Source organism: Mycteria americana, chromosome Z, assembly GCF_035582795.1.
Source record: "Mycteria americana isolate JAX WOST 10 ecotype Jacksonville Zoo and Gardens chromosome Z, USCA_MyAme_1.0, whole genome shotgun sequence".
Classification (NCBI taxonomy): domain Eukaryota; kingdom Metazoa; phylum Chordata; class Aves; order Ciconiiformes; family Ciconiidae; genus Mycteria; species Mycteria americana.
The window spans coordinates 47,565,002-47,579,396 of NC_134396.1; the positions used below are offsets into that span (position 1 = coordinate 47,565,002).

The window sequence follows — 14,395 nt, forward strand, 5'->3', positions numbered from 1 at the left end:
GCCGCGCCGGCCTCCGTGGTTCCGCCAGGCTCCGGAAGCAGCAGCGGGGCGATGGCGGCGGAGGGGACGGCGGCGGCGGCGGAGCTGCAGCCGGAGGGGGATGGCGGCGGCGAGCCGGAAGGCGGCTTCGGGCAGCTGCTGGAAGAGGAGGAGGAGGGGGAGGACGGCGGCTACGTGCTCTACAGGTTCGGCCGCGGCGGCGCAGCTCCCGAGCGGCCGGGACGGGGCTCCCTCCGCCGCGGGCGCGAGGGCGGTGGCGGCGTGCAACGTCACGTCGCGTCACATCGCGTCGCATCACGTTACGTCATGTCACGTCATGTCACGTCACGTCACGTGGGGGCGTGTTGCGCGCGCGCGCCCCCGGAAGCGGCTCTCGGGGGTGAGGGACGTGGGATGGCGGGGCCAGGGCCAGGGCCGGAGGGCGGCAGCGGGCCGTGGCAGCCGGCCCTGCCGCTGGGGCGGGGGGAGGAGGAGGAGGAGAACGACGACGACGACGAGCGGGGTTTGGCCACGGGCAGGCCGCTGGGTGCGGGGCGAGTGAAGGAGGAGAGGGAGGGCGGGCGGGGCGGCGGGAGGCGGCAGGGCCTGGGAGGTGGGGTGTGGGAGGTGGGGTGTGGGAGGTGGGGTGTCAGCGTCGCGGCCTCCCGCCGCTCCCGTCGCAAGGCGACAGTGTGGCCGGCCGGAGCAGCAAGCCTTAGGATGAAGAACGCGGCCGGCTGCTTACGCGGAAAGGCGCTGGCGTCGCGCACCGCTCAAACCCACGTCACGGCCTTGCGGCTGTGACAGGCTGAGGGCGGGGTGATGGATTACTTTCCTCTCCCAAGGTGTCTTACAACTGGATTTTGGTACCGTTACGTATGTCAGTACCTCCTTTACTTGCTTATGTGCCCGACTGTGTCATAGACCATAATATAGTGACAGTAATTGTGACCGTTGGGAACAAGGAGGTGCGGCTGGACATGGATTTGAGCATGCAGTGGTTTGAGTAGCATTTTGTGCTTTTTAGAAGCATTGAAAAGGCATGTGTTTACAGGGACAGGAAGGAATGGGCAGATATTGAACCTGTCCCTCAAAATGATGGGCCAAATCCTGTTGTTCAGATCATCTACAGTGAAAAATGTAAGTTTTAAATATCTTCTGTGCTGAAAACTTAAAGCGGTTAAATTTGTGTCTGTCCTTAGCGTTGTTAAAGCAAGACTTCACGTTTTGGATAACGTATTTTCTAGAGTAGTACCATGAAGGAATTAATTTAATATTTGTTGTGTTATGGTGCGTTGTTGTGTTATGGTTGTGTGCGATGTTTTCGCCAAGCATCTCTGAAGTTGAACCTTCGCCTGAGATGTTAATAGCCAAGGTTTTATTTAATCATATGGCTGAAGAGATAGTACAACAGACAGTCTGGTTCACATAATAAGGCATTTCTAGCCCATAAGCGGAACAGAGACATATGAAAATGCTGCATCTGGGGAAATAGTGTGAGTAAGCAGCACGGAACTTTTCTGATTGTTTTGGATATTATTCAGATGGTGTATTTTTAAGATATTTTTGCAGCTTTTAGGTATACTAATATCATTTAGAGGTTTCAATCCACAATGCTGTCAGAGCAATGTGTAGCTATCATTTTAAAGAGATATACTTAAGAGTACACAAAATAGGAAGTAACTTCAAAGGGTTATTAACCTTACCCCCTAATCAGGCCATTGTCTCATAGCCTTGGATAAGATGTTGTTATCTATTTAGTTCGAGATGTCTATGATTACTTCCGGGCTGTTCTGCAGCGGGATGAGAGAAGCGAAAGAGCTTTCAAGCTAACAGCAGATGCCATTGAGTTAAATGCTGCAAACTACACAGTATGGTAAGTGATAATCTTGGGATTGTTTCTGTCATCATTTGATTGCTGACCTCTTATGTCTTTAATTTTGTTAGTCTAATCAGGGCATGACTAGTTGAGTTTACACAGAGGAGTAGTGTAGACTTCCCCTGAGCCTCTGAAGAAAGCCTTTGTTCAGTATTTTCCATGTCTCATTTTGATTCAGTGGTTTTCTTTCATTTGGCTTTAAGGATGTTATCAATCAAGGTCGGGATTAGCCACAAAAACAACTTTGCTGTTTAAAATTAGATCACTTACCTTATAACGTGGCCTTGGTAAAATGCTGAAGATGCCCTCAGCTGACTTCAAGAAGAGGCATAAAAGCATGATAGCTGCTATTTCCTGCTAAATAATTGTATACTTAGTAAATAGTGCATTTTAGAAGATGTCAGGTTAGTTTTCAGTTAGGTAATGAATAAACAGTGAATTTCTGATAATCAGAGTAGGGCCTTTCAACTCGTGAATGCTAACAAGTACCTCTTGTACATCTTTATTCCACTAACTTGCATAAAATCACAAAGTTTATGTTATTTTAAGCACATAAGTCATAGTTTCTGTGATGATAAAACTAGTGTGGGTAGACAGAGGTTAATCTGAAACAGGATTGCTGTGATCTTAGATGACATACTGTTGTAACCAGTTGTATTCCGGCTCTCCACTGTTCCACTGAATGAATGGCCTTTAACAGAACTGGATACATGGTTTAGGTTTTTGCACTCTTTTTAACTCAGCATCTATTAGAACTGTGAACAAAGGTTCTTCTATGTTCTCCTCTGTGAATTTTAGGAAAGCCCTGTTGCAGTGTTATGGTACTTAGTACACTTGAATGCTTGACTTTTATACAGGCATTTCCGGAGAGTCCTGCTGCAGTCTTTGGGAAAGGATCTACATGAGGAACTTAAGTATATTACAGCTATCATTGAAGATCAGCCGAAGAACTACCAAGTCTGGTAAAATCATGTTTTCTTGTCAGTTCTTAACATTTTCGCAGATAATTTTTGTTTTGTAAATTGTCTAGAATAAGTTGTGATCATTGATCCTAAAAGTTGTTAAGAGTTGCTTCCTGCATCTATTGCAGCGGCAGTAGTGGAGGAGTTAAATGGAGTTGCATCAGTATCACTGCCAAAGTCCTCTTTAGCAGTTTGTTCTAAACATATGATTATGACATGCTGAAAAGGTCTTGTTTTCTTTTAATTTCAATTTTTAAACTGTCAAAATAAGTCTGACAAATCAACAAAAATGACTGATGAAAAGGCAAACAAAAAGACAAATAGAAATGAGTATTTTTTCTTTTGTTGGCTTGTGGAGTTTGTTTACCTGTTGGGTTTTTCCCAAGTGAGTGGGGATATGCAAAACAGCATTGTTATTGCTAGAGAAATTACGTAGTACTAGAAAATTTTATTCTGCTGAAGACTTTGGCCATGAGTGTTAAAAGTGGAAACATGTTACTTCAAGTAAACCTAACTTGTCTAAAAGCAGGTGATTGGCCAATGTGTATGTGTAGTTAGAATTTGTTCTAGTATAGTATGTATCATATATTTCTCAGAGCCAAGGGAAATGTTTTGGTATATTTAAGTATTTAACTGGTGTTTTTTTTCTAAGTGGTACAGTTGCTATGTGCTGTTTTAATACAGACCACACAGTCACAAAAAATTTTTAGACTATTCTAAAAATAGTTTCCTCCTCTTGTCATTAGGCATCACAGACGGGTGTTGGTGGAGTGGCTGCAGGATCCATCCCAAGAGCTTGAGTTCATAGCTGACATTCTTAACCAAGATGCCAAAAATTACCATGCGTGGCAACACAGACAATGGGTTATTCAGGTATTGTATCCACAGAACTCTTGATTCACTAAATAACCTGCTCAGGTTGTAGAGTTTTGCTTCTTAAATACAATCTGAATTGCATTTGGCACTTTGTTTCTTAAGGCTGAAAGGGGAAAAACAATTGGCATTTTAATGTGTGGTAGAGGTTAGCTATAAACTTGCCTTTTAGGAAGTGAGTTCAACAAGGTCTGTTGTTGGCTGCTTACTGTTATGCGCGTGAATTTAATGATGAGCTAATACCATTGTGTGCAACTGAATAGTGTAGTGTGTTCCTAGTGCACCCTTCCTTATTTTTCTTTGAACTTTGTGTTGATTTCTTCAAAAAAGTCTCTGTATCTAATGTTCAGAGAACTTAGGAGCAAGGATAATATATTTTAAAAAATAAAAACTTTAGATTGTGACATTCTCTCTTCGTTCCCTTTCCATAGGAGTTCAAATTATGGGACAATGAACTGGAATACGTAGACCAGCTTTTGAGGGAAGATGTGAGAAACAACTCTGTTTGGAACCAACGACACTTCGTAATTTTCAACACCACTGGCTACGATGATCCAGCAGTCCTAGACAGAGAAGTCCAGTTAGTAATGCTGTTCATGCTCACATTAAGCATTCTCCATTACATGAAAGCAAAGGAATACTTTGGCAGTCCCTGTGGGCTTGTCTTTCCTGTTTTTAGTGCAGGTTTTGGGCTCACTCTCGCGGATAGCAGATCAAGTGTTAGTGCATATATAGATGTGTTCAGTACCACTGACTTGTTGAATAGTGCTGAAGCAAGCTATGCTTACCCTGGGCAAGCTATTCTCATGAATCTGTTTTCCAGCCCTGCTGTTTGTTGTGCAAACAAAACTAGTGGCTTTTTATAGTCAGCTAGCTGTAATGGAACAACCTGCAGAAAATCTGTGACACCGGAACCACGTAAGTTGTGCTGTTCATTAGCATCTTACATCCTACCCTGAGAAAGCTTGGAAGGAGAGGCATTCTCCGTATTGTACTAAACTGCCGTTTTAGTAGTACCAGTAGCCACAATGATTTAAAGATAACATGGATGTGGATTGTAGGAAGAGGAGTTGCCTTTTGTGAGGAATTTGATGCAGCTGGAAAAAGAAACGAGCTTTCAGGGGTATGTGGTCAGCACAAAGACAACTACCTGTGTGATTTGCTAGTTTTGAGGAAAATGAGCTTTGGAAATTGTTTCAAAGTGGTATGTTTGTAACTGAAGGCAAGTTACAAACATACCACTAGCCATTTATTTTCCTAGTGATGGTGGTAAGGGAAGCTTCCTTGTATGGTTTGCACATCTCAAGACTGTTGATCAGTATTGATGGTTATGAGAAGATGTTTGTCTGAAGTGAAGAAGTAATGAAAAGAAGGTACTGCAACTTTTTGGAATTATTCTTCAGAAGAAAGACTGAGTCTCTGAATAGGTCCGTTGGTACATTGTTCATAGAGGATCCCACCCCCTGCCACCTTTCATGGTTGTCTTTGCAAACTGCTGTAAGTTGTACTTCTCTTCCAGTTTATAACTTTCCTGCAGATTTATAAATCTGAACCATTCCATGACTTAGGCTTGGATTTTTCTAGCTTTTTCTCTCTAGAGGTTATATCTGACATCCTGCCTTGATCAGTTTATACGTGGTGCTATGTTCAAGATAATTGGATACCATCTTAAGAATCAGACTGTCTAAGGTTAAGACTTCCCAGGTGTCATTATAGAACTGTAGTTGGGCCACTTGTTGCCTAATAAACTCGGTCTTTGTCATCGTGACTGCAGAGGGTTAAAAAAGGTTTAGGGTTTGGTTTGGGGTTTTTTTTTTCAGTACTGCTTATAGAAGATTTTATCAGTATCTGCTCTCTCTGAAAACTAGCTGAATGCCTGGTTATGCTGGGGAAGGGCACAAGGTAAAGTCTGTTCTGTGAAGATGAAATGTGGATTTCTGACTGTATGGCAGGTGCCTCTTCTTGCTTTGCTTTTAGAGGAGTTGCCCAAGTGATACTTTAAAAGAACTGCTGCAGAAGGCTGTGTGAGCTGAAAGCTCAAGCTCTGCCTTTCTGTGCGTTTGCGCAAGTGCAGCCTCATGAAAAAAGTTCTGCAAATAGGTACAGAACATACCGCATGCAGTCATATTAACATAGCTCACCCTGGGTTTCAATTACTCCAGCCCTTTTCAGCCCTTTGCCATTTCTCAGCATCAAGACACAAGTTATTCCTTTAGCATACCAGGAGAGTATATCATGTTGTTTCTTAAGTGTTATTGTTCATAATTTTGAGAACTGTTTCATTATTGTATAAAATGCAGCAACTGGAATACTTCGGACTTTAAAACAGTTCTCACAATGTCTGTCTCTGAGACTTGCGGTGATTATATTGCGAGACATTTTTGATTTATGACCCAGCTGAGATGATCTGCAGAAATACTCTGAAATATAGACTAGAGGAATGTATCTGGGAGCGTCTGAGCACATTCAGGTAATTTCTAACTGCATTGTTAGTGGTTGCGTTCATGACCAGTTATCTTTTTCTCACAGATACACTCTTGAGATGATCACAGCAGTGCCACATAATGAGAGCGCTTGGAACTATTTAAAAGGGTGAGGCATCCTTCTCTGGGGGGCAAAGAGAGTATCTGTAGAAGGTGTCTTATGCCTAGCTCTTAGCTGGAAGGAGCTTGTTCCTCTTCATTCTAGTGTTGTGTGCTTAAGCAGGCAGGCGAAAACCTCCACAAGGGGTTAATACATTAACCTAATTTCTCTATAACTTTCAGTAAGTTTCTGGCCCTGTAGTTCTTGTGGGAGGATTGCAGTACTTCTCATGCTTTTAAAAACTTGACCTGTAATGTTACTGGGTTCCAGAGCATAGAGTAGGAAGTAATGACCATGCTTTCAGTCTAATTTCTGTTCAGTTGAGCATAACTATACTAGCTTACTACAACATTAAGCTGATTATTGCTGCATGCTGCTTACTTTCTGCCTTACTTGTATTTGCACCCTTATTTCAAAACTGATTTCCAAATAAAGGAGTCGTAACAAGAATGGAATTCTTCACACCAGATTTCCCAGCGTTATGTTTCAAGCCTATTAACTTCTGTTCTAGGATTCTACAGGATCGTGGTCTTTCTAAGTATCCAAATCTGTTAGACCAGCTGTTGAATTTACAGCCCAGCCACAGTTCACCCTATCTGATTGCCTTTCTTGTGGACATATATGAAGATATGCTTGAAAACCAGTGTGATAACAAGGAAGAAACACTAAACAAGGCATTGGAGGTACGTTTTGAGAGCTTGACTTCGCTTCTCAGGGATGTCATCTATGTTCTCTTGTTTTATATCCTGACAAAATTGGATTGATTTTTGTAAATAGAACAGGTTACTTGTTAATCACAGGAGCTTTATGAAGAGTTGAACATGAAAGCTGGATAATCATAAGGGTCTCATGAATTTATCTGTAAATAATAACTTGCCAGTTACAAAATCACTGTAAGTTTTCTTCACCTGGTAGTAAAGGAAGGTTTCTAATATTGCCTGCAGAAGAAAGGAGATGTTGGAACAGTCGAGGAGTTTCCAATGCTAACTTTGTAGCATGAACTCACTTTCTTCTCTGTAGGTTAGTGAATCTTGTTCTCAGAGTATCTATATCTAAACAGAATCTCAAGCTCCCTTTGCACTTCTTAGCTCCTTCTAAGAAAGCTGGCAGAATTAGCTTAAAGGCCAGTAGGCACTGGGGACATCAGTAAGGAATGTTGGGCAGCACTTCCTACAGGCAGTAAATGACTTATAGTAATGTTGTGTATCTCCCTGTGCTTCATATTCAGGGAACTCATTGCTGTGGTTTGCAGTGTAGTTTTCACAAGAACACTTTCCATTCACTGTGGGACAGACTGGAACTCAGTGTAATTAGAGCTGCAGTTCTTGCCTGGAGTCTCTGTGTTCCAACATCGTTCTTTCTCAACATTTTTCTTTTGTTGTGTTCCAGGACTGCGTGTAAATAAGTGCAGTTGTACCTCTCAGATTCATGTCCCTTTATACTATTTCACTGAGTTTGACTTCTTCATCTGCTTAGGCATCGAAGCTCCTGTATCTCAAGTCTGGTTCACTGAGTAAGGCAATGTCATCTGCATAATAAAAGGGAGTTGACTGGAACATTTGTAGACAGTGTTCACAACATATAAATTTTACACACATGTAAAATGCTGTTCACAGCCCTACCCATGTGAGTAGGGTTGACTTCTGCTGTGCCTCACTGCTCTCCTAGATCAAAATAAAACAAACATCAGAACATGTAGAAGTATCTGTATAGCACCAGCTCTAACATGTTGTGATGACTTGCATGGAGAATCCTTTTGGGACAGTCTGCTAAGAGAGGGGGGAAAAAAAAAAAACCCTCCTGTCAGTCCATCAGGAGTACTGAAGATTGAAGAGCAGGATGTTCCCCCACTGTTTTGAATGAAGTGGTTTACAGCCTACTGCATCACTAAAAGACAATGAAGCTTGTCAGGAAGTCACAAGTACACTGTTGTATGCTACAGGCTGAATAGGCTGGGGTAGATGACGAGTGGTAGGCACAGAAAGGAGTCACGGGGAAGCAGTTGCAACTGAAATGGGACTGGAGCGATTTTTGTGCAGTGTCAGATTGGTTGACTACCAATTGGAATTGACATCAGTTTGAGGTCATTGGACAGCTGCAAATCTGGTGAATAAAACAAATGTTGTTGCTAAGAAAGGTGTTTCTAATACTGGCTGAGCCCTATATTGTATGCATTTTATAAAGATAATTAAGGATTCTGGTTAAGCTTTTGGTATAACACTCCAATTTCTCAATTTTTTTTCATAGTTGTGTGAAATTCTGGCTAAAGAAAAAGACACCATCCGAAAGGAATACTGGAGATACATTGGAAGGTCCCTTAAGAACAAACACAGCTCAGGCACTGAACAGAGCACACTGACAGACAAACAGCAGTAACTGAACATGGAAGAAAACAGTGTTAAGCTCTCAAGTTGTTCTAAAGCAGTACTAAGTCAGGTCATCAACTAGTGTAAAATCCAGTGTAGTAGTCCCCTGGTGAAGAGGTGTTGCAATGGAAGAGGAGTGCAGAGGGCTGTGTAGTCTCAGGTCGCTGCTGCTACTGGTGATACCTCTAGGTGCAGTCAAGAAATGTATTAAGGCTTAATTACTGAAATGTACCAAATAAAGGGTTTATTTCCTAATAATAAACACATAAAGCTATACCTGCTATTTATAAGGCACTAAACCAATATCTCATGCCCTGGCTTATCCACTCGTGGTTCCTAACACAGTCATGTCAGATGCTGCAGTAATGACTGCAGGTAACTTAGCTACAGTGGATATAAAGTAACCTCCTTCTGGTTAGTGCAGGCAGGCGCTGCAGTTGTTGCCGTATGTGGAAGCAGCTATGCAACGCTGACAGCACATGCTATTGTATGCAACTAACACCAAGTGTCATTTTATAATAAAAAATTATAACTTAAAGCATTTGTCTGAAATTTTTTAGTGCGTTTCTTTTGGTCTTTAGATGTGCATAGTCTTCTCAGATGGTAAAAGGGGATATTTTATCTCTTTTGGGGATAATGGATTCTGTTGCATTGAGGTGTCTTTTGCACTGGAGTATTCTCATCCCAGAAACTTTCAATACACTTGATGTATTTAGCGGAGCCTTGAATTTTTATCTGCACAGTCAGGAAAAATGCTTTCAGGACCCCAGAAGATCTGCTTAGTTTTTTCTTGGAATTCTGTTCAGACAGCTGAAAATAATTAATTTTTTTTTTTCTTCACCCTTTGTAACCAGACCAAACTGAAGTCATAGGTCAGAAGAGATTATAACTAATTGGTTATGTTACGTATCTTCACTGAACTGGAAGGAAAGGAATGGTTTTATTGGGAACCTATTCGCATTAAATATCTTAACCTTGTTGCTCCTATAGGCTTTTCATATCTTTTCCATGCATGTTTTTTTCCATGCATATTTCCACACATATTTTTTTCCATGCACATTCGCATTAAATATGTTAACCTTGTTGCTCCTATAGGCTCTTCATATCTTTTCCGTACCAAGAAGTATTTTTACTCCCCTTTGTGAAAGATAGAAGGCACCTGTAGTACAGAACTGGAAAGGATGTGTATACCTGTACAAGAAAACTTCTGCATCTGCCTTGTTTTCAGTAAATGGCTATTGTAAACTGTGTTCTTAGCATAGAGTGCTTTCTGATACGAAATATTTTGTTGGAGATGATCATAAAGGGAACAAATAAATAACTAGTATTTATTCCATAATATGAATAGTCTTTCTGATACTAAACATTAAAAGCTGCTGCTGTAATTAAACCATAGCAGAGATTATTTTAAAGGCTTGAAATACGTTAATTCAATGTATTCTTTAAATTTAAAACAACTCACAGGGAGTGGAATTAATATATGAAAACTATGTGATTTTTTAAATGTTTTTGCCGCTTTCCCAGCAGTAGAGAAAACATTTTTATAGTGACATACGAACATTTAAAATGGGCATGAACTTCAAACTTTTGGGGATTTGTTACCTGCTTTTTTTTTTTACCACAGTTGAAGCTCCAGCATAGAACAAAAAGTGTATGTTTCTACACCCATGAATTGTTCCTAATTGAAACCACTAAATATGGAGTACTGATCAGACAGGATGTTCAAGGTCTTCAGGACCTTGAACCTGTCATACATTTGCCATTAACAGTCAAGAAGGCTCAGAGAGATACAACAGACAAATGCAATCCTTAAAATAAGCATCATCAACGAAGAGGGAACAGGATTTTGCCTCTGCATATGGTGTTACTAAGTTCCCATATCTTTCATAAACAAAATTCAGAGGCACTTGGAATAAGGCACAGAGTATTCTTTATAGACACTGGCATGAATTTCAGGGAAAATAACTCATCCCAAGGTAAAATGATGAACAGTGTCCACTGGGACAGTGTAGTTTGGGATGTGACCTCTTAGCGGTCTGAGGAAAGATCTTAGATTTAGCCCTATTGTGCTTCTGTGTCAAGAACAGTGGGATCCTCTGACAAGACTCTTAGACTGTTTTCTTATGGTGTGGTCAACTTACGGCCTTCTCATGCTTGAAAATGACGTCTAGAAGTAATCAGTAGAGTCATCTACTGACCAGGTTAATAGGGGTTTTATACTGGTTATACAAGCATAGTGATACTTGCAAAGATAATGCCACTTCTGAGCTAAGTTTACCAATGAAGGAATAACCAGATATGTACTCTAACAGAAAAATATCTCATCTCATGTAAAACAAATATGTGACCAAACAAATTATGCAAATCCTAAGAAAAAACCATGCTGGAGAGTAGAGTCCAATTAAAAAAAAAAAAAAGGTCATTATGCATTATGTTTTAACAGAAATGTTTGGTTTTTCTTTCAAATGTTTATGTTTACTGTCATTTGGATTGCAAGGAAGCTCTAAAATTCTCTTCAAAAGGCGCTTCAGTTCTGTGGTAGTCAGCCATACTCAGAAATACTGAGCTGCCAGAGCTGGGAAAATGACAGGCTGCACAGGCAGGTTGCAACTGCAGCTACCAAGCCTTTAATTTTAAAGATGTGTCTGAGACAGGAGCTTTCTCATGGAAGTGGGAGCTTGACTAAATGTATGAGCTATAGAGAGAAGGATCTTACAGTTGGAAGTGTTAGATGACTTCAACTTGTAGGCACTGGTACTGACTACCTGGGATCAGGGGGAACACCGAACTGATTTGTCCTAAGGGTTCATCTGTACAAGAAAACTTACTGTTGTTACTGATTATGTGTAGTGATGTGACTCTTGTGTTCTATTTTGTTACTGAAGAGCTGTGCCTAAGTGGAAAACTGTATTGATACAACTGTCCCTTGTAAATCAGTGTAATTGGAACATTCAGTGGAGTACGGAGAACTATTAAAGCACGTGAAATAATTTCCTATGCCTGCTTTCATCAGAGGCTGATGTTCTTGCCTTGGTCTAGCTGTGTCTGTCTGTCTATGCTGTTATTGACTTCCACCTTATTGTCTCTGCAACTCAGCTGACAAAATAGTGCGCAAGTCCTTCCTAATCTATTCAGTACAAAACCACCTCAGCTAGCACAAAATGCTTCTATCAGTTGCTGTCTGGCTGTGCTGAGGCAGATTAGGAGCGTGCTGTTCAGCTGGACCTTCTGTGGGAGCAGTATCCTCCAGCAGGGAAGCAGTGAGGTTTCTAATCACTCCGGCCACGCAAAACACTTCTGTCCAAGTGCTAGCAGGCAATTCATGCAGTGCAGAGGTGGCAAGGGGCTTATGGAGAGACGGGCCCCTACAACAGCACAAAACGCCTTAAAGCTCCTGTGGCTTTTAGAACAAAGGGTAAGGGAACAACATTAAGTAATGGTGTGGAGTCATCCCTTACGGGCTCACACGAAGGCTTTGCAAATGCTGGTGGTCTTGCCTATGTGCAAGTTCCAAACAGGCAGGGGAGAGACACCAGCTGTGGTTTTCTTGCCCTGTGCATGCGAATGGAGAGATAGTATCTTTAATAACACCTTGAGCCACGTGTCTCAGGTGTCGTCCCAGATACGGTGTGGTGCATGCAATAATACAAGCAATGCTCCTCAGCCTAGCTCATGCCCTTTTCTGAACAGCAGTGCCTTCTGCACATTACTGATGTTGTGGATAAGGTGTGTGCTTTGCACTTTCTATTCCAGGTCTGGTTTTAGCTGGCAATTACCTGTGGCTTTTGGGTTGGCAGCAGGTTTCCCTAGTGTATCTTCTGCTTCAGGCAGATTGATTTGAAAAACTTGGGTAAGATAATATTTGGCTGAGTTTTGGCAAGCCTGTTAATGTGGCAGTATGGCATTTTACTTCTAGTCCACAGGTGTCAAATGTCCTTCAATATTTAGTGTTTCCTGTAAATAACCATCTCTATTAAATATCTCAAGTTGAAAACATTTTCTCTCCCTTTAAGTCTGTACTGTCAGGCTTTTGGTACAATATATTCTAACAGCAAAGGGTAAAAAAATTGCATTTGAATATAAAAACTACATTATTTTTGTCCTATAACAGGTCCTTTCCAGAATCCCTGGAAGTCTGGACTGGTCTGTATAATTCTGGTCATGAATAACATTGCCATTTTAAAGTACTCTGTGTACATTTACATGAGTACACTCTGTATGGGTGCCTACTCAATACAGGCGAACAGTGGATGAAATCTGAAACAGAGAATAGAAATCTCTAAAGCAGGTGATCATTTGTTTTTCTCCACAATGTTATCTAATGCTTAAGTGTTCAAATAGGGATGATCTGTACCTAGCAGAAGTCACAGTGTAAAAGTGACATGGTCATTTCCTCTATTCATCCCTTCTCTCCTCTTAGCATCTTTTTATCTTAAAGCATCACTTGGCTTACATACATCCTTCAGACAAGACTTTTTGAAAATTAGGAGCCTATTCCTGGACCAGAAGTGATGCTGTTGACTCTGTTGAGAGAAGAACATGTTTACAAGTTCTGGGCCTCCCTGTGCCTGCTCTGAAAAGAATACCTTACCTTCTGCTGCTAGGGTGGGCACTGAATTTGCAGAAAAGGAAAAAAAAAGGCATTATAGTATGTAAAGAGGCACACAGGTGTCTGCATGTGAACATTCAGGACAGGACTGCCAAAACCAAGGGTGCACACACTTATTTAGGTTTCTATAAGTATTTAGCATGAAGCTTCACCAAATTTAGCTAGGAACCCCACCTCAGGATGTTTGGACATCTGCATCGGCTGTCCTATGTAAGCTCCTTGGGGCTAGGACTCTGTGCTCGATTACACGTGTCACCCATCCCTGTTCCTCAAGAAGCCATGGGATATAAGCCTACCTGAGATCTCAGCCTTGGGGAATTAAAATCTTTGCTGTATCATTTTCCTGGTGCCGCGCAGCAGGGAAAGCGGGCGTTAATCGCTAGATGGCAGCGTGAAATTCACCGCCAGTGCACGGATGCGGGAGGTGTGCAGGCAAGCAGAGGGGTAACTGGGACAACTCTTTCTCCATGCAACACCACTAATTTCACACCTGCTAGTCAAACACGGAAGAGCAACTGCTTGGTAAGTCAATACATAGCACCACAGAGGGCTCAAGCACAAGTATTCTGGGAGGGGCTTAATGGTCATCTTCACTAAAAATTGTTGGTGTTAATTGGAGAGCAATTTTTCATTAACTGAAATGATGTCTCCTCTGACACTGGACACTTTGTACCAGATCTGGACTCTGTTGAGTCCTGGTGTACTAAAATAACTGCCTGACTGAACCCCTCTGCTCAAAGTGTGGGTTTTGTGGCCAGTTTACACCTTTTGGAGATGTGCCTCCCTCCAGTCAGAGTCCTGTACTCGTGCACCTTCACACGCTGGGAAGTTTTGGTCCCCTAAAGCCAGCCCTGTTATAGTAAGTTTCTCTGGTCCCTCTGTGATGAAGTGCTGGATATTGCTGGCTGTTTCTGTGAATACGGGCTGAAGGACAAGAGGATCTGCTCCTGCTTCTTGGAAGTCAGGGGAGGACTTGGGCCTAATTGAGGAAATTGAGTGTGCTGTTGCAGGTGCAAAAGTGGTTGCATCACTCATCGGGAAGCAAGACCGAGGACTTTGGTGAAGAAGGACAAAGACAGACCTCTCTTCCTCATCCACTGGTTTGTTGAAACTGAGTCTTGTGGGTTGTCACCACAGTGCAGGG

At 41.9% G+C, this 14,395-nt stretch overlaps 1 protein-coding gene and 1 long non-coding RNA gene across 3 annotated transcripts; one reads left to right on the forward strand and one right to left on the reverse strand.

Moving 5' to 3' along the window:
* The first annotated feature begins 20 nt into the window (after nt 1–20).
* On the forward strand, nt 21–9,180 carry FNTA (farnesyltransferase, CAAX box, subunit alpha). Of its 2 annotated transcripts, none has more exons than XM_075526908.1 (9): nt 21–185; nt 1,034–1,119; nt 1,741–1,855; nt 2,716–2,820; nt 3,567–3,693; nt 4,125–4,273; nt 6,223–6,285; nt 6,788–6,959; nt 8,524–9,180. In XM_075526908.1, exons 1-9 carry the CDS (start codon nt 52–54, stop codon nt 8,650–8,652), a joined length of 1,080 nt encoding a protein of 359 aa, XP_075383023.1. In that variant the 5' UTR covers nt 21–51; the 3' UTR covers nt 8,653–9,180. The 2 variants fall into 2 exon arrangements, with proteins under 2 accessions (XP_075383023.1, XP_075383025.1); XM_075526910.1 differs by lacking the exon at nt 21–185 and adding an exon at nt 839–859.
* Nucleotides 8,825–13,277, reverse strand: LOC142421815 (uncharacterized). Its single transcript, XR_012778982.1, has 2 exons — nt 9,722–13,277; nt 8,825–9,616 (listed from the first exon to the last, which is right to left on the reverse strand). It is a non-coding gene; the product is annotated as an uncharacterized LOC142421815 (long non-coding RNA).
* Nucleotides 13,278–14,395: the final 1,118 nt, after the last annotated feature.

Coding starts and splice junctions, on each gene's coding strand:
- FNTA (XM_075526908.1), top strand. CDS start 52: ATGGCGGCGGAGGGGACGGCGGCGGCGGCGGAGCTGCAGCCGGAGGGG. Junction 4,274..6,222: donor GTCCTAGACAGAGAAGTCCA/GTTAGTAATGCT, acceptor TTTTTCTCACAG/ATACACTCTTGAGATGATCA. Junction 6,286..6,787: donor GCTTGGAACTATTTAAAAGG/GTGAGGCATCCT, acceptor CTTCTGTTCTAG/GATTCTACAGGATCGTGGTC.